Raw genomic sequence first — 22716 nt, 5'->3', positions numbered from 1 at the left:
AAAATCTCATTGCTGGCGATACACTTTCTGATCTTCCATAGATTCTTGGGGTTTATGAGTGGTGACATGATGTGGCTTGTTGCAAGCAACCGCTGCTTTCTCTTCAGCCTTGGCAGGTCGAAAGTTGTAATTAAAGGAGTTTTTTTTCATGGCGGCTGCAGGGAGAGAAAAGTATAGAAAGGAGAATCAGAGTGGGAAGATGGGGAAGTTTGCATCTATTTACAACGCAAGAAAAACCCTATTTTAATAGTGTATGGAGCAGTTTCCTTTCTTGAATAATCAATCCATTCAATGCTGCCTGAAATACTGCAGAGGCGTATATCTGTGATCAGTGAGAACTTTTTGGATTTCCTTTTCTTCTCAAAGAGAAGGGAGGGGTGCTGAGTTTTTGTTTCTAAAATAGAAACCAAGTGCTCCCAGAAAAGCCTAACATCACTTTCCCATAAATCTGTTGTTTGTGTCCCTCCAAAACTTTTTACAAAACACCAATAAAAAAATTGGGAGGGGGGGCGCATTTTGCACCGCAACAATTTGCATTATAGATCCGCATAGGTTACTGTGGATCAATTGCCATGGGAGTGATTCGCCTCTTGGCTGGCTTATTTGAGATGGGAGTACTTATGGAGACTGGTGATGGCTGCTTTCCTTCATTCTTTGCTACTACTGTTTTTCCACTGTCTTCTGCTATACAACCATTATTTGTCGTTGTTTCAATTATCATGCACTCTGGTTCCTGCGTATCAGGGCTCTTGTTCTGATGGACTGCGTCTTTCCTCTCGTCTATGTAAGATTGAAACACAACACATAAGAAAGGGCCCAAACTGTGGAGTAAATTGATGGGCTAGCAAAAGCAATAAAAGAGAAACAACAGCAAACCTGCCGAGGAGATGGGCGAACCCAGTTCATTAGTTTCAAATTCTACTAAAGTACAGTATCCATCTCGGGAAGACAAAGCTAAATACTGAGCATTAGATGACCTATTAGCAACAAACATAGTTAGTAATTTGCGATATTAATATCAACCCACATGTATCATCCAAAAGAATTGTAGATGGTGCAGCAGGAGCATATAGCACAAAAAAGAAGGCCGTTTAGAAGTTAAGATGAAAAATGAAACTCTCATTTTGCGAGTCTGACCGAGCCTTAAACAGTAGGAAAATATGCATCAAATCATACAGAAACGGTCCACTCTAATTCTACCAAAATTTAATTGATGTGTACTAGGATCTGTTTTTGCAAGGCAGGCACTTCAGAGTTCAAACCATATTTAAATTTACCATGCAATGTCAGTTATGGCTGCATAATGAAGACCGGCCAAGATTGCTATGGGAGGAACACTCTCTGTATCATAGATATATAATGAATTTAAAGTTGCCACAGCAAAAATCAGGCGATAGGGAAGTTTGAAGAGCCCAGCTGCACAAGTCAATAAAGATACCCAGCTTAATAATAACCTTTTGCTGAGCTACAACACATTTAATAAAAATCAATAAGACTTGAAATACCTGAGGCTAATCCCCTAAGGTTAAAAGCCACTGGACAAAAACGGACTGCCACAACAGGCTTGCTAGCACCAGGGAGCATTATTGCAGGTCTGCATATCAGAAAATATAACACATATTAGGAAAGAAATAAAAAGAACGGAAGACAAAGAATAAGTCTTCTTAAAACTTAGGTAGACATCATTAACAAGAAATGATAAATTGAAGCATGTCTTGCCTTGAAAGATCCATTCTGGAAAATGCATAAGCAGTATTTACTGTTTCTGATGCAGCTGACATTTTGTAAGAACCTGCAATGCAAAGGGTGCTTTGTCAACAGATATTAATCAAGCAACAAGCAACAGCAGCATTCTGTCAAATGCAAGTAAGACCAGCATTAGTTCATGAGATGAGTAAAGACAATACAAGCTTTCGTGCATGTGCGTTTACAAATAAGAATAAAGAAACATACAGGCTTTTAACTCAAATGGACTTCTGTTTAGGTCCATACCTGCTGGCACAAGTAAAAAGGATCCATCAGGTGACCAGGCTAGTCTTCGGAAGAAAGATGGTAACGTCTCATCGTGAAAAAGATGTGTTTTCATAGACTGCACCCCCAAAAAAAGTATAAGGCTTGCAACATGTTAAAGCACAAATAATCAACAACACAATCACTTTATTGTCTGAACTCAGAATCATTTACCATCTGCTGTTCTGCCTTTGTAATGACATGCTGAGAAACATAGTTCATCTTCTCAGCACCTTTTGTCTTTGTCTGAGGCTTATTCACATAAATTCTGCAAGTTCTATCTGAACTAAGAGAAGCAATGTACTTGGCCAATGGATCCCAAGCTACACCTTGAACATAATGGAAATGACCATCCAATAGCTGATGTACAGAACCTAAAACCAAGACAAGGGCAATCAGAAAATCAACAACCAAGGCACTTAAACTGTTATGCACTTTGGTTTTGTGTGGTCCTTCTTGCCTTTGTTAACATCCCATATGATGCAAGAATTGTCAACTGATCCAGAGATCAGATATGCAGAGTCTGCAGACCACTCCAAGTCCAGAACATCTTTGCGGTGAAATCTGCATGAAAAATGAAAATCATTAATGAGCAAAGAAGTGAGTGAATATCTAACCAAGATCCTATAAGATTTCAAATGGACATTTTCGCAGGTGAAAAGAATAAAAAACTTCGTACAAATGAAATGACATCAATCAAAGCCAAAAGATCAAACCAGTATCGCTACTTCCTTCTACAGTTTTGAACTCCATGATATTAATATTATTACATTTTCCTGTTTTCATTACATTTCTCTCTGAATTCAATCAATCAGCAACGCAAGATTAATTTGGATGAAATGACTATGCCGGGCTCAACTTGAGCCTCATATCCACATTTAAAACAAACAGACCAAATATAGTAGATCACGGCTAAGCTACACATGGAAGTTTAAGATCATATATGACGAAATCACTTACAAGAAATTCTTGAGGACTTTCCATGTTTGACCAGTTTCTGTGGAATGTAACTTCCATATAATCAGCTCTCCCCCTGCTCGCATAAAATTGAATTTAAGACTACATTGCTGAATCACCTAATAAATGACCAGTAAAATTTCATCCTGAAAGAAAAATAGTCTCAGTAACTTAAAATCATACCATCAGCACCTGAGGCAAGCAATTCTCCTGCAAAACTTAAACAAATTAAATTACTTCTATTTAAGAAACTCCATCAATAGCAACAACGAAGTAGATAATTTGCAATAATTACTTGCTAAACATAAAATAAAAAATCTGAAAAGCAGCATCACAATCAACAAGTTCTTACCAGATGGAGAGAAACGGAGCACATTGACAGCTGACCCATGATAGGAAAGGCTATTTAGATAAGTTGCCGTCGCAATTTTTTTCTGTGCTTGGCCTGAATTTATCACCCAAAGCTGCCAAAAAAATATATATACACACTAATTCTTTGAAAATAAAATACCAAACACTGAAATGCTGGAAATGGGTCTTTGATTTTTTTAAGAAAGATCCGAACAAGCCTTAACTTTTAGTTCCACTAACAGCAGAAATATAAACTTAATTGACTGATTAAACAGGAATGGAAGGCGGAAAATTAAAGTTAAATCTCAAGAGTAGAGAAAAATAGTGTACCTTGATATCGTAATCGGCGCCACCGGTGGCGAGGAGACCGGAGAATGGATGGAAGTCTAGGGTTAGGACTGGTTTGGTGTCGTGCCAATTAATTTGCACTGTTCCTCCCTTCATTTCTTGTGGGTTTTTTTGTTTGTTTCTAGGGAAAGTGAAGGAAATTTTTTTAGGGTTTATATTTTTGGGTGAAGAAAGGATAGAGAAAAAGGGTTTTTTAGCGGGATCTTAGTTTTGAAGTGGCGGGAAATGGGTGGGTCTGCTTTTTGAGACAATGGTACATTGTGGTTTTGCCACGTGGCTAAAAGGTTTTCTTATGTTGATTCATTTTAAAAAAATAAAAAATAAAATACATGATCTATTAAAAATAAAAAAAATATCTTTATTTAAGATTTTTTTTCTTCTATTAATTATCCTTGAGCACAATAAGATTTTATGTTCTTTATCATTACATGTTAATTTTTTCAAATAATTATGGTTATTAAATATTATGTTATATATAATTTTTAATTATAATTATAAGACCTCGTATAACAGTAATTTGTTCTATAACTTAAGTTGTGAGTTAGCAATTCATATGAGAGATTTTGATTATTTTTTAAATCCTTGAAATTATATTATTTTGATAAAAAAAAATAATATTTTTTTATTAACTAACTTCTAACCAGATTCTAAATTTACGGATCATTGGATTAACCAAAGGTAAGGTATATAAAACACAAAAACTATATATATGATTTTGCAGGAAGGATATATATATATATATATATAAAAGAGGTGTGTAGATCAATTTGTTCTCGGTTAATTCGGTAATGCCTAGTGAATCTCATGGAAACTACAAAAATACCCTTGCCATTGAAAGTAACTCTTGTCGTTTTTGTTGAGAAGGACAAATATGTCAAAATACAATTCCAATCCATAATATTTTGATACCATGTCTAGAGTGTAAATAGCTGATGACTTTTAGCTTTTTAATTAATGTTAATTAATAATTGAGAGTCAAAGAGGCTGCTTGACTTGTGTTTCAATAATTGTACACAATGAGTTGTTTTTGTAGCTTCTGCTGTATTCACTGTATGGGGCCTAGCTTAGCTGGTAGCATGCAATTTATAAGCGCTCTTCCATGGCTGCTACCCACCTGCCAAAGCAAGTGTTCACGGGTAAACAAATAACACTGTTCTGGCCTGACCCTCATTTCAACGCTCTTTGAGCTCTGCTATCTTTTTGCATATGCAATCAATTTCTTGAACCTTGTCACTTTACGATTTGGTTTCACATACTGTCATTGTTTGAGTCGGTAAAGTGAATATAGCAAGATTTCTATGTGATTTTAAGTTAGATTTTTTTCTCAGTAATATTAATGGCTACATATTCACAGAATCACAAGTTGTTTCACAAGTATTGTTAATATGCTTCCTATGTGATCTTAAGTTAGATTCTTTTTGCTCACTGATATTGATGGCTACAGACTGTAAGTTTTATTTACAAATTTTGTTCAGACCTGCAAATTCAGCCGAGATCATTGACAGATATCCGACAGCCGAGATACCATTTATACTGGTTTCAGATATCCGAAAGGCGCAATCCTGGTGTGAAATTAATGAAAGGTTACGACGCTTTTGGTTGACAGAGATAATTGACAGGCAGCCATTGTTGTGCGGTGTCACTTCACTTTTCTTTCTTGGTTTCTGCAGTTTGACTTTCGATGATTATATGTCACAGTGTTCATCTCAGCCGTTCTCTTATTGTTCAAATCACCGCACCCTTCTGCCACCGCAGATCATGCTTTAAATCCACGTGATTTGGTGAGAAAGATGGTCATTACGTAAAAATTAACCACAAAATTGCTGCTGAATGTGTCCATACTTGTTTTCCGGCAGTCTAGTCGTGTAGCCTGGGCTTCCCTTGTCGACATGACAATAGGAGGACTCAATTATGAGGATGGTTATAAGACTCGGTTTAAATTTGAACCGGTCAAGGATATATATAGTTCATAATTTGCCAGTTGTTACGTAAAATAGCGTCTAAATGTAAGAGATGGTCATAATTTATTTTTTAATTATTTATTCCCTAAACAACTCAATTTTGTTTTGGACTCTTGTTTTACACTTTAGCCTTTTATTTTGGACTCTTGTTGTACACTTTAGCTTGTTTCCTAATCAACTTTATTTTATCTTGATTCTTATTCTTCTTGTTTTGCACTCTATTCCCTTGTTCATTATACTCCTATTTGTTTTTTTATCTTCTTATTTTTTTTGTATTTTGATTTAAAAAAAACAATATTAACATCTATTTAGTAATAAAAGTAATTAAAAAAATATTAAATGGATGTAAATGTATCGAAAACGTATTTCTTTGATTTTTTTTTAAGATATCAACAAGGGAAAAAGAATTGAAAATTACAAAAAAAAAGTTTAAATGACCGAAATGCATTGAAAACAATTTTTTTCAAATTTTTTTTTAGAATACAAGTACGACAATAATTATAAAACTTAATTTGAAAGTCAAACTTTGCTTGAAATTCAAGTCACAAGTTAGGGGTTGATCAAGATAAATTCAAGTTTTGATTTTTTTAAGAAAAACAAAAATTCTTGAAATGACATTGTTTTGGTAAAGAAAAACAAGTTTTTTCATTATTCCATCCCTGGTCATATCTCAAATCAATGAATCACTGAATCACTAAGTTGACAAGCCAAATTAAATATGATATTATTAGCATGATTATTTTTGTCAATAAGATATTATACAGACTTGCATGAAACATAAAATTAACTATATATATATATTTTGTACCAAAGACATGAATATTATTTTTGTCAATGACATGAATTTGTCCATGCTTGCACATCTAATCTCACAAATATTCATCCATTTTTAGAATTACGCGTGTGTGTGTATATAATTGAATTAAGGCCATATAGGCAGCATTAGCTATAATGGCATATATGTCATAAATTAAGGATTAATTATTTATTAGACTAGAAAAAAATTATTGAAAAAACCATAAAGCAGTCGGTGATCATCACTATAAAGCACCGGAATGTTATGGGTATTCTGCTTTCTTCCCCTAGCTTTGGCCAGAAAAGAAAATGCATGCAATGGAGTCCCTGGATATATCCTTGCAAAGGCGAGAAGATGTCTTCGACCTATTTCTTTTCTTTTCTTTTTTATAGTGGAGGTAGGCTCTGTAACAAAAAATGGCCCATGATAATGACTTCTTTCATTTTTGGTGCACTGTTCTTACATTGCAATTATTGCTTGTAAGATTAGTACTAGCACTTAGAACAGTCTAGCCATATGAAGTTTAGATGATAAGAATTTTCAACATTTCTAGTTACCAACTTTCTTGATTTGATATGTATCATTCGAGCATAATCAATTAATTATTGAGATCATAATGGAAAGTCAGTACTATGGGCACTAGAAGTAAAAGCTAAAACAAAGCAAAACCAGAAATAATTAGCTAAGAGATCTGCATTAAAAAGTGGATACAAATCACAAACCAAGATGATCAATCATCCCCAGGACCACATCGCAGATATGCTTCAAACCATCCTCTCTACGTGCAAGCTCGGAAGGATAAGCCAGTCCAGGGTACCTTCTAAATGCATTATGGCAAGCATTTGGATAATCCGAGGCTCCCATGACATGCATATAAGCATAGTCATATGACTCTGTGGCCAGATCTTGAACTGAATCTTGAAGAGCATTAGCAGCATAACCGTACTTGTCTGCACATTCTCTCAGTACCTTCTTCATGGTAGGGTCATTTGGTGCAGTGCTAAGCAATTGAGATGATAAATAAGATGATGTGGCCGTGGCATTAGCCATTCCAACACCAATCATGATAAGTGCAAGACCTTTGGTGTCAGTTTTTGTGCTTGTGGCATTAGTTTTGAGAGATGAGACACAAAGGTCGTAATACTTGGTGTTCTTGCAAGTTTCCTGGATCAGTTTCATGTCTCCATTAACAAAAATTAATGGTTGGTGAAACATGTAGTGAGGGAAAACCAGGGAGAGAAGAAGGAACGTGAAAATTGTTGACCGCATTAGAGAGAGTGAGAGCAGCGAAAGTGATGAAAGTTTGATATTAGTCTTCCCCAGTTTCTTGTGTGAGGAGAAAGGAGGAGAGGGAGAAGTGCTTGAGAATTGAAACCAAGTTTAGGCGATGGCCCCTTTCTTTAATACTTTTATAATTCAGAATACAGGAGGCTGTTTGACTTGTTGTGATGGCCATAATTTTCAATAATTGTACACATTGAGTTGTTTCTGTAGCCTCTGCTTTATTCGGTGTACAAGGCCTAGCTTGGCTGGTAGCATGGAATTTATAAGCTCTTCCATGGCTGCTGCCCAACTGCCAAAGCAAGTGTTCACGGGCAAACAAATAACACTGTCCTGGCCTGACCCTCATTTCAATTTTCAAGGCTCTTTGAGTTCTGCTATCTGTCGGCATATGCGGTCAATTTCTTGAATCCTTGTCACTTGGCAAGGTTGCAGAGAATCCGAACCATTCAATTATTGAGCTCCGAGAGGCTTTCTGGAGCCTATCACTTCACAATCGTTATCATAATTGAGGCTAGTGCTAGGGAAATCAACATCTTGTGTGATCCACGAGAATCAATTAGACTCCTTGATGTATAGATTTTTTACATATTATGTTTTTAAAACATGATATGTATATTGTAAAGTTTAAATGCCATCTCAAATCAATTAAATTGGTGTTATGATTCAAAATAATAATATTTAATTAATATTGTTTTTCAGGAACATTACATTAATTACATGTTGAAATGTGACATTAAATTGGTGTTGCATTAATTTGTCATTTATTTTGATTTTGTATGCTAATGTCGTAATAACCACCTAGATGAGACGAGACAATCACCATAGATGCGACCACAATAACCATCATCATTGATTGCTAATGATTTCACATAATGACTTAATTAGCTTCTTGTATGCTTTGATTAAGAGATATTACGCATGTTTGGACGAATGAATAACAGTTTGTTTCAAATTAAAATATGTCTGGACATGATGAATTGGTTTCACATATCCATAAGTTTAAATCATAGGTTGAAATTAATGAAATGTTATGAAGCTTTTTCGCTCACAGAGATAATTGAAACTTGAAAGCCAGCCATGTTTGACTTTTGACTACTCTTTGTCGTGTAAAAAACTCTTTTTTAAAGGAATTCGGGGAACACGGTCCACTTAAATTAAATAGTGTGACCGATTAAATTAAATAAAAAACAGTAGATCCAATAACATTATAATATAAAATCGGAAAAAGACACAGTGTCTTGACCTAGTACTATAGGAGGGATTTGTCTCCTCCTGCTGCTCCTGGGTTCGAGTCCTCATGTGTACGTCTGTCATCCCGTGATACCTTCTATGTTCATTGGGTTTGCATGATGTTCAGTGGGCCATGAGATTAGTCATGGTGCGCGCAAGCTGGCCCGGACACCCACGTAAATAAAAAAAAAATTAGAAAAAGACTTGTAAGGAACTCCGACCACACCACTGAGCGCCTTTACGAAAATTGGAGTTCATTCTGTACAGACCATGATCTATCTTCGGGCCCTCGGTAACGGGTTCCAAACAACATTTTTTCCGAACTGGCTAGTTTCCGTTTAGTTTCATTGGATCATAGTTATATCAAGAACAACAAGTGACGTTGCCATTCTGGCCAGGCTTCAGGATTTAAATCAAAGTTTTCTATCCACAGCACCATTAAAAACACAAACTGAAAGAAAAAGAACATGTGATTCTTTGATTTATATATACATGCCAGAAATGGGCCAATTATATATATTTTTGCCATCAACAATGAAAGAAATTACATATTGATGCTCAAACACAGGAACCTTCTTTAATCAACAATCTCAAACAAGAATTTTATTGTTTCCTGTCACACCAAGGCAAACCAAACCAGTCTTCTTTTATGCACCCATACGGATAATACACCTCAGGCCAGCTCCACTAAGCATGTACTCGAAAGCCTTGTTGATTTCTGAGAAAGGGACTTCATGGGTGATGAATTTCTCTAGCTCCAGCTCCTGTCACATTACAACTAGATTAGTTATTAACAGTGCAATAGATTGTATCAAAATAAAAGAAGGAATTGGAGTAGTTAATTCTAGTCGACTACACGTGCAAGTATCGAAATATATGCTCACACTGCATGCTAGCTGGATAATATTAATGGGAGCTCCGATTTACCTTGTTCATGTACTTCTCGACAACTGAAGGAAGGTCGGAGCGCGGTTTGTAGTTCCCGAAGAAGGTGCCCTTGAGAGTCCTCTCATTCAGGACATTCATTGGATGGGTTTTGAAAGAATCATCTTTGTTCGGCACACCAACAAGTACAGCAACGCCCCATCCATCATGGACGCATTCAAATGCAGAAATCATGGCATTGACACTTCCAGTACACTCGACACTTCGATCAACTCCTCAATTGGTCATTTCAGCTATCACCTGAGCACAGTAAATCAAAATCAGGACAGACGTAAAGGATTCGCCGATGCTAGTCTCTCAGAACACGATTCACTGTGTCACTTACCTCTTGAACAGGCTTGTTATGATCTTTTGGGTTCACAAACTCGGTCACACCAAACTTCTTGGCTGTTGAAAAAACACAAATGAACATCAGAAAGCAGTTATTATCACCAAGAATCAACATCAAGTCCACTTAAATATATCAGTTTTGTGATGTTAGCTATTAGACTGAGCAAAGCATCAATCAATAATTTAAGAGAAATGCGCAGCAGCCACAACGAACATCATCATAGCTTCTCTCACCTTCATCGAATCTATTGGAATTCAAATCGACACCAATGATTCTTGAAGCACCAGCAATCCGAGCCCCTTCAGCAGCCTGGATTAGGAAAAAACAACAACAACAAGTTCTGCATTAGCACTACCAGCTGCTTGAACAGAAAAATTTATCATTAATGTACCAGTATAATCAAACTTACCGCAAGGCCTACAGCTCCTAGTCCGAAAATGGCTACTGAAGAGCCTTTCTTTGGTTTAGCAACATTCAAGGTGGCACCAAGACCTACAAGTCAAAAACGAAATCCCCATTACAAGAAAGCAACAAATCGCCCATTCAAAGATTTTTATCAAATCGTGTATTTCTCCCGACCTGTAGAGATTCCACAGCTGAGAACACAAACTTTGTCGAGAGGAGCAGCAGGATTGATCTTGGCAACACAGCCAACATGAACCACAGTGTACTCGCTAAAGGTTGAGGTGCCAACAAAATGGTATATGGGCTGCCCTCTGATCGAAAACCTTGACTTGCCATCATTCAGCATCACACCCCTGTCAGTGTTAATCCTAAGAAGATCGCACATATTACTCTCTTCTGATTTGCAATGTCGGCATTCCTTGCACTCTCCTGTGAAGACTGGAAGCACATGGTCACCGGGTTTGAGGTCTGTCACGCCCTCCCCAACACTCTCAACAATCCTAAAAGCCAAGAGGACAAAAAATCAAATTAGTTACCTCAATTCATCGCTATTACAACAGTCAAAACCAACATCTAATCATGACCAATAATGGACTAATGGTTCAAATTCGTACCCTCCTGCTTCATGACCAAAAATTCGAGGAAACAATGGGGTTTGACCCTGCAATTTCACAGCCCATTTTCGTAAGCATAAATCTCTACTAGTATGACTTGTAAAAAGACCAATGAGTAGACATAATAATCACAATTGAAAATGTAGTCACCTTGGCTTCCCAGAAGTAAACATCAGTGTGGCAGAGGGAGGTAAAGAGGATCTTCAAACGAACCTCCATAGCTTGAGGAGGAGCCACCTCCACTTGTTCTATTACCAGTGGCTTCCCAGCTTCCCATGCCACAGCAGCTACAGATTAAGCAAAATGCATCCAGTCATTGCCAGACATAAATGAGAAATCCAAATACACAAAATGACAACAGCACAAGGAACATATCACAGACCCCACAAGGAATCATGAACTTTCTTGGTTACCTTTGCAACATATGACTTGACCAGCAGTGCTTGACATATTTGTTTTTGTCTTAAACGAACTTTAGACCCTTCTTTAACGCTTCTTTGATTACTTTGCTCTGTTTCTTGAGCTGTGACGAGACAGGTTGTCTTTGGAGGTATTTATAGTTGCAGAAGTACGCATATCTCTCCTGTTTTTTGGATTATGTTGACCATAAATTTGAATATTTCTTAAAAGAAAACCATTTACGATCCTGCTGTTTCATTTGTCCTCTGTTTCTCTCTCTTGGTGGCAACAACGGCTCCCCCTGTTTCTGGCTTTCTCGTTGTGTCCGGTTTTGGCTAACTATAACCCAGTCCTCAAACTATACTATACGTTTTAATACAATCTGCTAAAACAATTTTTGCAAATTTATCGTTCAAATGTCACTGTATTTCTGTACAAAAAACCTATCAATTTTAATAATTTTCCTAGGCAAAACATTCTTGAAAAAAGAAAAAAAGAGAGAGTTTTGTAGTTTATACAAAAATTTGGTTGAGATCACAATTTTTCAGACTATATAGGAGTTTTATTTTATTTTTATTTATGTGATTTAAAATTCTTGTAGGGTAGTTTTTTCTCAATTAAAGTTATGATAGCAAGTAGTTCTTGACACCCAAAATACAATTACATGGCAAGGAACTGAATTTTAAGTGATTGACGGGTTGATGGTGAAATTGCAAGAAAGTATTAGTTTGACATTTAATTGAAATCTATATCTTGATTGAAGGGTTGATTTGCAATTAGCCTTCTAGTTTTGTATTTCCAGTTGTGGTTTTGCTGTTTGTATCTTGTTTTACGGCTGAGCCAAGGAGTTGACCTTTTAGAACATTGTAATACAGCCGGACTCATAATAAATTACCTTTATTGATTTTTAATGAGGTTTACGCTGCCAGAAGAGTTTCTTTTATGGAGATAAACACAGCCATTCTCTGAAAATTTCTCTGGAAAAATAAAAAAGTATTTGATTTTAAGTGCCTCGAGAAAACAACTTTTGTTTATTTTCCAAAAAAAAAATTTATTCATTTTTGCCACCAAATATAAATCTCCATTCTGTGAAAAAATAACCACTTAATCTATGCTACGACTTTATTAAAATAAAAAAAAAAACGTGCAGAGAAAACTGTCCCTCCTCACATTACACTGAGGATTTTGGTTTTTATTTATTAATTTTTTTAATTTTATCTTTTAATATTATATTAGTTTGAATTTGGGATTAATGATTTATTTTTATTTATTTTTTATATAATTATTGCGGTCTCAATAAAACATTTTGACATCATATTGTTGTTCAATTTCACTATTTTTTTTGTTGTTGTTTGTAAGAGAATAAAAATAAGAGGATCGAAATCAAAATAAAGAAAAATTGGCAACCCTTTTGTTTTAAAAAAACTTTCGTGTCAACTCTGTTTCTCTTTTTATTTTTGTTTTCAGTTATTAAATTTTTTTTTTCAATTTTATTCTTCAATGTTGTTTTAATCATGAATTGAAATTTATAATTTGTTTCGATCAATTTTTTATGTGATTATCTCGATGTCAAAAAAAATTATTCCAACATTGAATAAGAATCTGATTTTACCAAAAAAACAAAACAAGAAGAAGATGGTTTTAATGCTTGAAAAAGATCAAAATTGAGGGGACTAAAATTGAAGCAAAGAAAAAATGGGAGACCTTAATTTTTTTAAAAAAAAAAAGAAAATGGTGTTAGAGTGTTTGTGCTTAATTGGATATTTCCAAATTTCTTTTTCAATCCCTTTCGTTTTGTAATTGAACAGTTTAATCCAATTTATTTTTCATATTTTAGCCCTGACTTTAATAAAGGAGAAAAGAGTAAAAAAAACAAATAAAAGAGACAGAGGTCACGTGGTTAAATTTCAATAATAAAAATAATCAAATTTGATATTCAAGTATTCATCTTGAAGAAAAGAGTTCTATTAAAGTGTTTTTACACTTTCAAGTTTTCAGCAAAAGTATATCCACACTCAGAGAGAGATCTTTTGTTGTACTTTGTGTCTTTTAATAGATTTTTGAGTTGATAAATTAGTTTTTTGATGTTATAAAAGTATTTTTAAGTGAATACAAGTTAAAAATATGGATTTCTGATTTTACAACCACCTTTCTACTAGTTAAAAACTAGGTTTGTAGATAACACATTATTTGTTTTTTTTTATATAAAAAAAATAGATGAACGACATGTCGTGTGTCTAATTTGGAGAAGAAAAAAAAACAGGAGTAGGTCTGGGTTGGCATGCATTTGCACCTGGACTTTTTTTAAATTGTTTTTCCCAAGATAATTAATTTAATTTCTTAAAAAAGGGTTGATTTAAAATATTTTTTATATATTATTTTAAAAATTATTAAATCAATTTAGAATATATTTTAAATATTATTTTATTAAATTCCAATTAATTTTTTCTTTGTTCTCGAGTGATATAATAGTAATATTTTTGTAATATTAGCAAACATTTTTATTTTATGCAATCCATCATATTTTTTTTTTTCACATAGTTGCTTTGTTAATATCATCTATTTCTACTATCATGTAATTGAAATAAAAAATTAACTTATTATATCCACTCGAGTCTATGACTGGGATGGCTAATTTAGGAAGTGACCTGTATCAATTAAATTTATCACCGTCTTATTAATTTTTTAAAAAAATATTATCTTGAATTTAGTTTCAGTTAAATTATATTTTTATTAGTTATATAGGTTTTCCTTTCACTCACTATGTCGACATGGTAATATTAGGTCAATCCCTACACAAATTAATTTAATATCCAAACTAGATAAGTATTTAAATCAGAAGGTTTTAAAGTGAACCAATTAAGTTGGTTCTGAGTTAGTGACTATATTTTTTCTTACTAATGAAAAACACATTGATAATATCTTGGCATTGTTTTTTACACTCAATATTTTTTTTGGTTCAATTTGTGATGTAAAATGGACTAGTTATCTAGTTATATTCTAGAACACTATCTACATAAAAATAATATTAGAAAATTAAATTTGAGGAAATTATATAAAATTTACAATAAAAATTAAGAAAATAAATATTTTTTTCTCATCCAATTTTAATGAGAAAATCATTTTATAAAGTCTACATATTATAGGCTATCATAATCATCCATCAAGTAATCAATGAAATCATTATAAAACAAGATCTCTAATCTTCTTAAAAATAATGACATGGTTTTTTATTAGAAGAATGTTTTATAATAAAAGACATCTATAATTAAAATAAAAGTTTGTTAAAAATCTCAATCATTTAAAATAATTGGAAAAAAATATCTCTTCAATCTAAACTCTTTTAATCAGAAACATTGTTTTTTAGATAAAAAAAAAATTATGATCTAAATGCAAGTTGTAATAAAAAAAACTAAAATAATGACTTAATATTTTGTACAAAAGGAAAAACCCCTATTAATATGATAAAATAAATTAAGAAATATATTTAAAATAACATAAGTAGAAAATTCTTTTTCTTGAATAATAAGCTAAATATCATGTCAAGTGTTTTATTTACAGTGCACCTCCATAAAAAAAACTTTAAAAATTAAAAAATATATATATAAAAAAAATCTAGAGGCTTTAAATATTAAGCAGACACACCTAGTTTAATAAAGATGAGAGTCGGCATGCAGCTATGCCTTCTTGATTTTTTTAATGTTTAAGAGTAGAAGACAAGTTATTCATTCTTTTTTTAATGAATCAGATGATTCGTCTGCTTGCTTGTTTAATTTATAATCATTAAAGATGTGGTTAAAAAAATTATAACAAAGGTTTTTTTTAGGACTTGAAAATCTATTTTTTAGCTTATTTTTATTTAAAAACACCTAATAAACACTTGAAAAATCCTAGTAAATCAACTTGCATCATCAAAGCCACCTCGATTAAAACCTAGAAAAGAAAATTAACAAAAGCAAATTCTTCTCTAACCTTACATGTATTTTTCGGTAAAATGGAAGCCTAAAAATACTTAAATGACTACTCTCTCATCAAGAGAAACCCAATAACACCAAAATCGGATAAGCTAGTTGCAAGATCTAGCACCGAGGAGATCAATAAATTTAAGAATCGTTTAAAATGAAAGATTCAAGTGCTGCAAAAAAAAATTTTTGTACGAGAATCATGACATATAGAAGTAATGGTACCTTGAAGCTTTCACGTGAATCATGAAAGGCAAGAGTGATTGGGTGGAGACATTACCATGTGAGACCGACAACGTGGATTGAGAACTACAATTTACATTTAATTTTGTAGTAGTTTGGACTCTGTATTTTTATTTGTACTAATTTCAACATTTCATGCTCAATCTTGTCCTTCACCGTTACAAACAGTGTTAAGTCTTGCCGGCAACTGGTAGTCCATGTTTAATAATGTCTTGCTCTATCTTCAGGCCCTCGGTAACGAGTTCCAAACAGCAGTTTGTCCGAACTGGCTAGTTTCTCCCTTTAGATTCATTGGATCATAGTTATATCAAGAACAACAAGTGAAGTTGCCATTCTGGCCAGGCTTCAGGATTTATATCAAAGTTTTCTATCCACAGCACCATCAAAAACACAAACTGAAAGAAAAAGAACATGTGATTCTTTGATTTATATATACATGCCAGAAATGGGCCAATTATATATATTTTTGCCATCAACAATGAAAGAAATTACATACTGATGCTCAAACACAGAAACCTTCTTTAATCAACAATCTCAAACAAGAATTTTATTGTTTCCGGCCACACCAAGGCAAACCAAACCAGTCTTCTTTTATGCACCCATACGGATAATACACCTCAGGCCAGCTCCACCAAGCATGTACTCGAAAGCCTTGTTGATTTCTGAGAAAGGGACTTCATGGGTGATGAATTTCTCTAGCTCCAGCTCCTGTCACATTACAACTAGATTAGTTATTAACAGTGCAATAGATTGTATCAAAATAAAAGAAGGAATTGGAGTAGTTAATTCTAGTCGACTACACATGTGCAAGTATCGAAATATATGCTCACACTGCATGCTAGCTGGATAATATTAATGGGAGCTCCGATTTACCTTGTTCATGTACTTCTCGACAACTGAAGGAAGGTCGGAGCGCGGTTTGTAGTTCCCGAAGAAGGTGCCCTTGAGAGTCCTCTCATTCAGGACATTCATTGGATGGGTTTTGAAAGAATCATCTTTGTTCGGCACACCAACAAGTACAGCAACACCCCATCCATCATGGACGCATTCAAATGCAGAAATCATGGCATTGACACTTCCAGTACACTCGACACTTCGATCAACTCCTCCATTGGTCATTTCAGCTATCACCTGAGCACAGTAAATCAAAATCAGGACAGACGTAAAGGATTCGCCGATGCTAGTCTCTCACAACACGATTCACTGTGTCACTTACCTCTTGAACAGGCTTGTTATGATCTTTTGGGTTGACAAACTCAGTCACACCAAATTTCTTGGCTGTTGAAAAAATATTATCACCAAGAATCAATATCAAGTCCACTTAAATATATCAGTTTTGTGATGTTAGCTATTAGACTGAGCAAAGCATCAATCAATAATTTAAGAGAAATGCGCAGCAGCCACAACGAACATCATCATAGCTTCTCTCACCTTCATCGAATCTATTGGAATTCAAATCGACACCAATGATTCTTGAAGCACCAGCAATCCGAGCCCCTTCAGCAGCCTGGATTAGGAAAAAACAACAACAAGTTCTGCATTAGCACTACAGCAGCTTGAACAGAAAAATTATCATTAATCTACCAGTATAAACAAACTTACCGCAAGGCCTACAACTCCTAGTCCGAAAATGGCTACTGAAGAGCCTTTCTTTGGTTTAGCAACATTCAAGGTGGCACCAAGACCTACAAGTCAAAAACGAAATCCCCATTACAAGAAAGCAACAAATCCCCCCATTCAATGATTTTTATCAAATCGTGTATTTCTCCCGACCTGTAGAGATTCCACAGCTGAGAACACAAACTTTGTCAAGAGGGGCAGCAGGATTGATCTTGGCAACACAGCCAACATGAACCACAGTGTACTCGCTAAAGGTTGAGGTGCCAACAAAATGGTAAATGGGCTGCCCTCTGATCGAGAACCTTGACTTGCCATCATTCAGCATCACACCCCTGTCAGTGTTAATCCTAAGAAGATCGCACATATTACTCTCCTCTGATTTGCAATGTCGGCATTCCTTGCACTCTCCTGTGAAGACAGGAAGCACATGGTCACCGGGTTTGAGGTCTGTCACGCCCTCCCCAACACTCTCAACAATCCTACAAGCCCCCACAAGAAAAATCGAAACACGAGGGTGGAGAAAATCAAATTAGTCAACCCAATTCATCACTGTCAAAATAATCAAAAAGCATAATCTAAGTAGCAGTTAATGGACATACCCTCCTGCTTCATGCCCAAAGATGCGAGGAAACAATGGGGTTTGGCCCTGCAATTCGATCCCCAATGTTAGTTACAGTATCAATCCATACAAGCAAAATTAGAAAATCCCAGATTCTGAAAACAGATCATAATAGAAAATGTGAATCACCTTGGCTTCCCAGAAGTATACATCGGTGTGGCAGAGGGAAGTGAAGAGGATCTTCAAACGAACCTCCATGGCTTGAGGTGGAGCCACCTCCACTTCCTCCATCACCAGTGGCTTTCCAGCTTCCCATGCCACAGCAGCTACAGATTAAAGAACACGCATCCCATTATTAAAGTAAAAAAAAAATTCACATTTGGTGATCAAAAAGACAATAAATTAGACTCCTCAAAAGATAACCAGAAATGAAAAGACTTGAACAAAGAGAAGTAGCTTTTCTTGGTTACCTTTGCAACGTATGACTTGACCAGCAGTGCTTGACATATTCTTTCTTGTCTTAATCGAACTTTAACAGCTTTTTCTTTGAGGCTTTTTTGAGTAGTTTGCTCTGTTTCTTGAGTTGTGAAGAAAGAGGTTGGTCCTTGTGGGTATTTATAGTAGCAGAAGGATGTATGTCTCCCATGTTTAACGTTGACTATCGATTTGAAGAATTTTAAAGAGAAAACCATGGACGATCTCTGCTGTTTTGTCTGTCCTCTGTACTTAGAACCTGCGGCTCCTTGGTTTCAGGATTGGACTGTTTCTGGTTTTATGTTTCTTTTTTTAGATAATACAAATCAGTCCTCCAACTAAGATGTGCTTGTTAATGCAGGCTCAAAACTAGCAATTATTGCAATTTTATCACCCAATCAGCTTACTTTTCTTTTCTCTTTGTGGATAAATCAATCTGAAATCCCTATCACGATTGGGGATTAATCTCTAATTAGCTTCTGTGGTTCTGTTGCTAATTATAGTCTATCTTTTGTGCTGTTAAAGACCAGTTCCAACTTCCAACCTTTCATTACAGTGGGTATGAAAAAACCCTCACGCTGATTAGCAATGGCTGTCACTAATAATCAATTTGTTCATAATAATAATAATAAGAATCCCAAACCTCTCCAGTTTGAATAACTCTTGATAGTATAATTTATTAGTACATGGATTTTGTTGATTTATTTAGAATAAGTTGCCTTAGAAAAAAGTCTATTACAATATACTAATGGATCATTCATTACATAATTTCGATTCCCTTTATCATTCTTACAGTTTTTTCTTTTTCATTGAAGAAGAATAAAAACCTCGGGAATTTTGTATAATTTAGGGAGTAAATGGATCATCCTTTAGGAACAGGATTTATTATTTAACACATCTTAATTATGCTTTTACCGTTCAAAACAAATCACAAAGAACTGGCCTTTAAGAGAAAAATACCAGAAGACGTTGACAGACACATTTATGAGTTTTTCAAGAAGTTCATGTTCTAGCAACTTGACTACTTAAGGCCAATATGGCTCCACCTGATCATTCTTTGAAAATAAAGTGTTGGCTCCAGCTGATTTGCCTAATGAGAGGAATTCAAACGTGTTGTTCCTGCGTTTGTTTTCTTCTTGTGAAATAGATGAACGTGCTGATAACCTTTCGTAACAAAAACACGTCAAAATCTTATTTATTCTCATGAGAAAGTGTAGTGGTAACAGCTTACTTAATTATCAATCTAAAGCATGGATTTTATTGTTTCATGTAACTGATCACTATCGGAACATAATACGCCTGAGGCTAGCTCAGGCAATACACCTGAAAATCAACAAAGATGATTCTTCTTTTATGCACCCATCCGGATAATACACCTGAGGCTAGCTTTAGCGAGCATATACTCGAAAGCCTTGTTGATTTCAGAGAAAGGGACTTCATGGGATATAAATTTCTCTAGCTCAAGCTCCTGCACATATAACAACTAGTTAGGATAAGAGGGTTTTTGCATGATGATAGAATGTTTAAAACCAAAGGAGGAGGAATGGCTGCTTTGATGCCTATAATAATGTTCTTAAAATAAAACAACATCACCGTTAATGATAATTCAAGTAGATATTTTGAGAAACTTCATATACAGATTGCTTCCGATCAGCACTAATGGAAACCATAATTCTACGGGCTAGAGATTGATTAATAGGGATTGAAGTTACCTTGTTCATGTACTTCTCTACAACTGAAGGAAGGTCAGAGCGCGGCTTGTAATTTCCGAAGAAAGTACCCTTGAGAGTCCTCTCACTCAAGAAATTCATTGGATTGGTTTTGAAAGAATCGTCTTTGCTTGGCACGCCGACTAGCACAGCAACACCCCAACCCTGCAAAGAGATCCATAATGTTAACAGATTTGGGTGTTTTAAAAGTGCTTTTTTTTTTTAGTGATCCATAATCACTAAAACAGTTTAAAGAAAATTACATCATGGACGCATTCGAATGCAGAAATCATGGCACTGATACTTCCTGTACACTCAACACTTCTATCCACTCCTCCATCAGTCATCTCCGCTATCACCTACAGACGGAAAATCAAAATTAGAACTGGTGCAAAAGGTTCATATGAATCATCCCTCCAAACATGATTCATCTTCTTACAGACCTCATGAACAGGCTTGTCATGATCATTTGGGCTCACAAACTCCGTCACGCCAAATTTCTTGGCTGTTGAAATAAAAAACACAGATGAACATCAGAAATCAGCTGTATATGAACATAAAATACATGAAGTCTTGTGTAATATTTTAGCACAATCACCAAGAAGCAACTGCGAAGCTACTCGATAATATGAAGATCAGTTTCATCCTAGTAATTTGAAAATGCTAAAATCCTCTCTGCAACATCCTCTCTTACATAATTAATTAACTAATGCAGTCGACAAGCTAAAGACACCAATGGAGCAATAGCTGAAAAAGCAAAAGAAAACTAGTGATATGATAAAACTAAATGATTGTTTTACCTTCATTGAATCTACTGGAATGCAAATCAACACCAATAATCCTTGAAGCACCGGAAATCCGAGCACCTTCAGCAGCCTAATCATGTCAAACAACAAAAACAAATTTAACATAAGTAGCAGGCTAGCATCAGAACTCATAAATGGATAGAAAAATCATCTGTTTCGTGTATTGGAAAAGAAACTTACTGCAAGGCCAACAGCTCCCAGTCCAAAAATGGCCACGGAGGAGCCTGGCTTTGGCTTTGCAACATTCAAGGTGGCTCCAAGACCTACAACACGAAACCAAATCCTCATCAAAAGAAGGTGAGAAAATCTTTGTTCGTTTAAGAATAATTGAATTGGTGTTTTCCCAACCTGTAGAGATTCCACAGCTGAGGAGACAAACTTTGTCCAGTGGAGCAGCAGGATTGATCTTGGCCAGACAGCCAACATGAATCACAGTGTACTCACTAAAGGTTGATGTACCAACAAAATGGTAGATGGGCTGCCCTCTAATTGAAAATCTAGACTTGCCATCACTCAGCATCACACCTCTATCAGTGTTAATCCGAAGAAGATCACACATATTACTCTCTTCTGATTTGCAATGTCGGCATTCCTTACACTCTCCTGTGAATACAGGAAGCACGTGGTCACCAGGCTCGAGGTCTGTCACACCTTCACCAACACTCTCAACAATCCTACGCACCCAAAAGAAAAATAGAAGCATGAGGGGAAAAAATGAAATTAGTCACCACAATTCATCACTGTCAAAATAAACAAAAGCATAATCTATGTGCAACAAGTAATGGACTAATGGCTCAAATTCATACCCTCCAGCTTCATGACCAAAAATGCGAGGAAATAATGGGGTTTGCCCCTGCAAATTGCAACCAATGTTATAGTATCAATCTCTGCAAGAATAACTAGAAAATCTAGCCCACAAAACAAGATCACGTGCATGATTATGTAGTAATTAAATTTGAAAATGCAATCACATACCTTGGCTTCCCAGAAGTATACATCAGTATGGCAGAGGGAAGTGAAGAGGATCTTCAAACGAACCTCCATGGCTTGAGGTGGAGCCACCTCCACTTCCTCGATCACCAGTGGCTTTCCAGCTTCCCATGCCACAGCAGCTACAATACATCCATCCAATTAATTATCAACAAAGAAAAAGAAAAATTGAAATTCATGGACAAATCAAGGCTTAATTAGTTCAAGTTGTTTTATATAATCGATTATTTAAAGGCCATATTAAACTTAAAATCAAATTTCTAGTCCAGTTTTTTTTATAAAAAGAAAAAACCCAACCAGTCTGATGAGAGAAAGTTCTTTAATTAATTCTCCAAAATTGGCAAAAGAAACATGTTTTGTAAAAGCTGTTTGAGTATTACCTTTGCAACGGATGACCTGACCAGTGCTTGCCATTCTTTCTGTCCTAAAATGAAAATTCTAGCTTCTTTTAACGTCACAAATAGTTCCTTTCGATTAGCTTCCTCTTGTTCTTGAGGGGTATTTATAGCATTCTAAGTGTTGGGACAGTGGATTATTTTTAATATTAATACATTAAAATAAATTAATTTAAAATAAAATCAAAAATTTTGAAACCCTCCTAATACTGTGCCTTTGAAATGCATTGCCCTTTGGAAGTCTTTGGGAAACAGTTTCTTACATTTTTTACATTGAATGTATAGCGGATACAGACCAGATGGATAGGATCAAGGTTAAAAAAAAAA

At 35.1% G+C, this 22716-nt stretch overlaps 5 protein-coding genes and 1 long non-coding RNA gene across 6 annotated transcripts; 1 reads left to right on the top strand and 5 right to left on the bottom strand.

Moving 5' to 3' along the window:
• Positions 1-323: 323 nt before the first annotated feature.
• Positions 324-3858, bottom strand: LOC133672898 (chromatin assembly factor 1 subunit FAS2). Its single transcript, XM_062093455.1, has 12 exons — positions 3649-3858; positions 3320-3431; positions 3151-3177; positions 2971-3043; positions 2471-2574; positions 2185-2384; positions 1993-2089; positions 1720-1792; positions 1506-1594; positions 1278-1416; positions 877-977; positions 324-780 (listed from the first exon to the last, which is right to left on the bottom strand). Exons 1-12 carry the CDS (start codon positions 3760-3762, stop codon positions 554-556), a joined length of 1356 nt encoding a protein of 451 aa, XP_061949439.1. The 5' UTR covers positions 3763-3858; the 3' UTR covers positions 324-553.
• An 869-nt stretch (positions 3859-4727) lies between these two features.
• On the top strand, positions 4728-5840 carry LOC133672782 (uncharacterized). Its single transcript, XR_009834899.1, has 2 exons — positions 4728-4802; positions 5142-5840. It is a non-coding gene; the product is annotated as an uncharacterized LOC133672782 (long non-coding RNA).
• A 1258-nt stretch (positions 5841-7098) lies between these two features.
• LOC133672781 (cell wall / vacuolar inhibitor of fructosidase 2) lies at positions 7099-7935 on the bottom strand. Its single transcript, XM_062093310.1, has one exon. The coding sequence runs from the start codon at positions 7690-7692 to the stop codon at positions 7138-7140; it is 555 nt and encodes a 184-aa protein (XP_061949294.1). The 5' UTR covers positions 7693-7935; the 3' UTR covers positions 7099-7137.
• A 1530-nt stretch (positions 7936-9465) lies between these two features.
• LOC133672987 (alcohol dehydrogenase-like) lies at positions 9466-11720 on the bottom strand. The gene is given in 9 exon segments (XM_062093566.1): positions 9466-9701; positions 9865-10122; positions 10208-10269; positions 10447-10522; positions 10623-10705; positions 10793-11118; positions 11233-11279; positions 11383-11519; positions 11646-11720. Coding segments are annotated over 9 exon segments (1143 nt in total). The 5' UTR covers positions 11683-11720; the 3' UTR covers positions 9466-9584.
• Positions 11721-16232: 4512 nt separating this feature from the next.
• On the bottom strand, positions 16233-18655 carry LOC133672986 (alcohol dehydrogenase-like). Its single transcript, XM_062093565.1, has 9 exons — positions 18486-18655; positions 18205-18341; positions 18056-18102; positions 17610-17935; positions 17439-17521; positions 17268-17343; positions 17053-17114; positions 16710-16967; positions 16233-16544 (listed from the first exon to the last, which is right to left on the bottom strand). The coding sequence occupies exons 1-9, from the start codon at positions 18520-18522 to the stop codon at positions 16428-16430; spliced, it is 1143 nt and encodes a 380-aa protein (XP_061949549.1). The 5' UTR covers positions 18523-18655; the 3' UTR covers positions 16233-16427.
• Positions 18656-19664: 1009 nt separating this feature from the next.
• On the bottom strand, positions 19665-22467 carry LOC133672949 (alcohol dehydrogenase-like). The gene is made up of 10 exons (XM_062093522.1): positions 22375-22467; positions 21980-22116; positions 21811-21857; positions 21353-21678; positions 21185-21267; positions 20999-21074; positions 20642-20703; positions 20462-20557; positions 20202-20363; positions 19665-19957 (listed from the first exon to the last, which is right to left on the bottom strand). The coding sequence occupies exons 1-10, from the start codon at positions 22406-22408 to the stop codon at positions 19841-19843; spliced, it is 1140 nt and encodes a 379-aa protein (XP_061949506.1). The 5' UTR covers positions 22409-22467; the 3' UTR covers positions 19665-19840.
• Positions 22468-22716: the final 249 nt, after the last annotated feature.

Source organism: Populus nigra, chromosome 14 (assembly GCF_951802175.1).
Source record: "Populus nigra chromosome 14, ddPopNigr1.1, whole genome shotgun sequence".
Classification (NCBI taxonomy): Eukaryota; Viridiplantae; Streptophyta; class Magnoliopsida; order Malpighiales; family Salicaceae; genus Populus; species Populus nigra.
This window is presented reverse-complemented; position numbering and strand designations above follow the sequence as displayed.

Excerpts from the sequence above, each read along its gene's own strand:
- LOC133672898 (XM_062093455.1), bottom strand. The coding sequence starts at position 3,762 with ATGAAGGGAGGAACAGTGCAAATTAATTGGCACGACACCAAACCAGTC. Across the intron at positions 2,575-2,970 it reads AAAGTCCTCAAGAATTTCTT|ATTTCACCGCAAAGATGTTC; the intron begins GTAAGTGATTTC and ends TTTTTCATGCAG. Across the intron at positions 2,090-2,184 it reads CAAAGGCAGAACAGCAGATG|TCTATGAAAACACATCTTTT; the intron begins GTAAATGATTCT and ends TTGGGGGTGCAG.
- LOC133672781 (XM_062093310.1), bottom strand. The coding sequence starts at position 7,692 with ATGCGGTCAACAATTTTCACGTTCCTTCTTCTCTCCCTGGTTTTCCCT.
- LOC133672986 (XM_062093565.1), bottom strand. The coding sequence starts at position 18,522 with ATGTCAAGCACTGCTGGTCAAGTCATACGTTGCAAAG. Across the intron at positions 17,936-18,055 it reads TTTGGGCATGAAGCAGGAGG|GATTGTTGAGAGTGTTGGGG; the intron begins GTATGTCCATTA and ends GGGGGCTTGTAG. Across the intron at positions 17,115-17,267 it reads TTCCAATAGATTCGATGAAG|CCAAGAAATTTGGTGTGACT; the intron begins GTGAGAGAAGCT and ends TTTTTTCAACAG.
- LOC133672949 (XM_062093522.1), bottom strand. The coding sequence starts at position 22,408 with ATGGCAAGCACTGGTCAGGTCATCCGTTGCAAAG. Across the intron at positions 21,679-21,810 it reads TTTGGTCATGAAGCTGGAGG|GATTGTTGAGAGTGTTGGTG; the intron begins GTATGAATTTGA and ends TTGGGTGCGTAG. Across the intron at positions 19,958-20,201 it reads TAGAGAAGTACATGAACAAG|GAGCTTGAGCTAGAGAAATT; the intron begins GTAACTTCAATC and ends TTATATGTGCAG.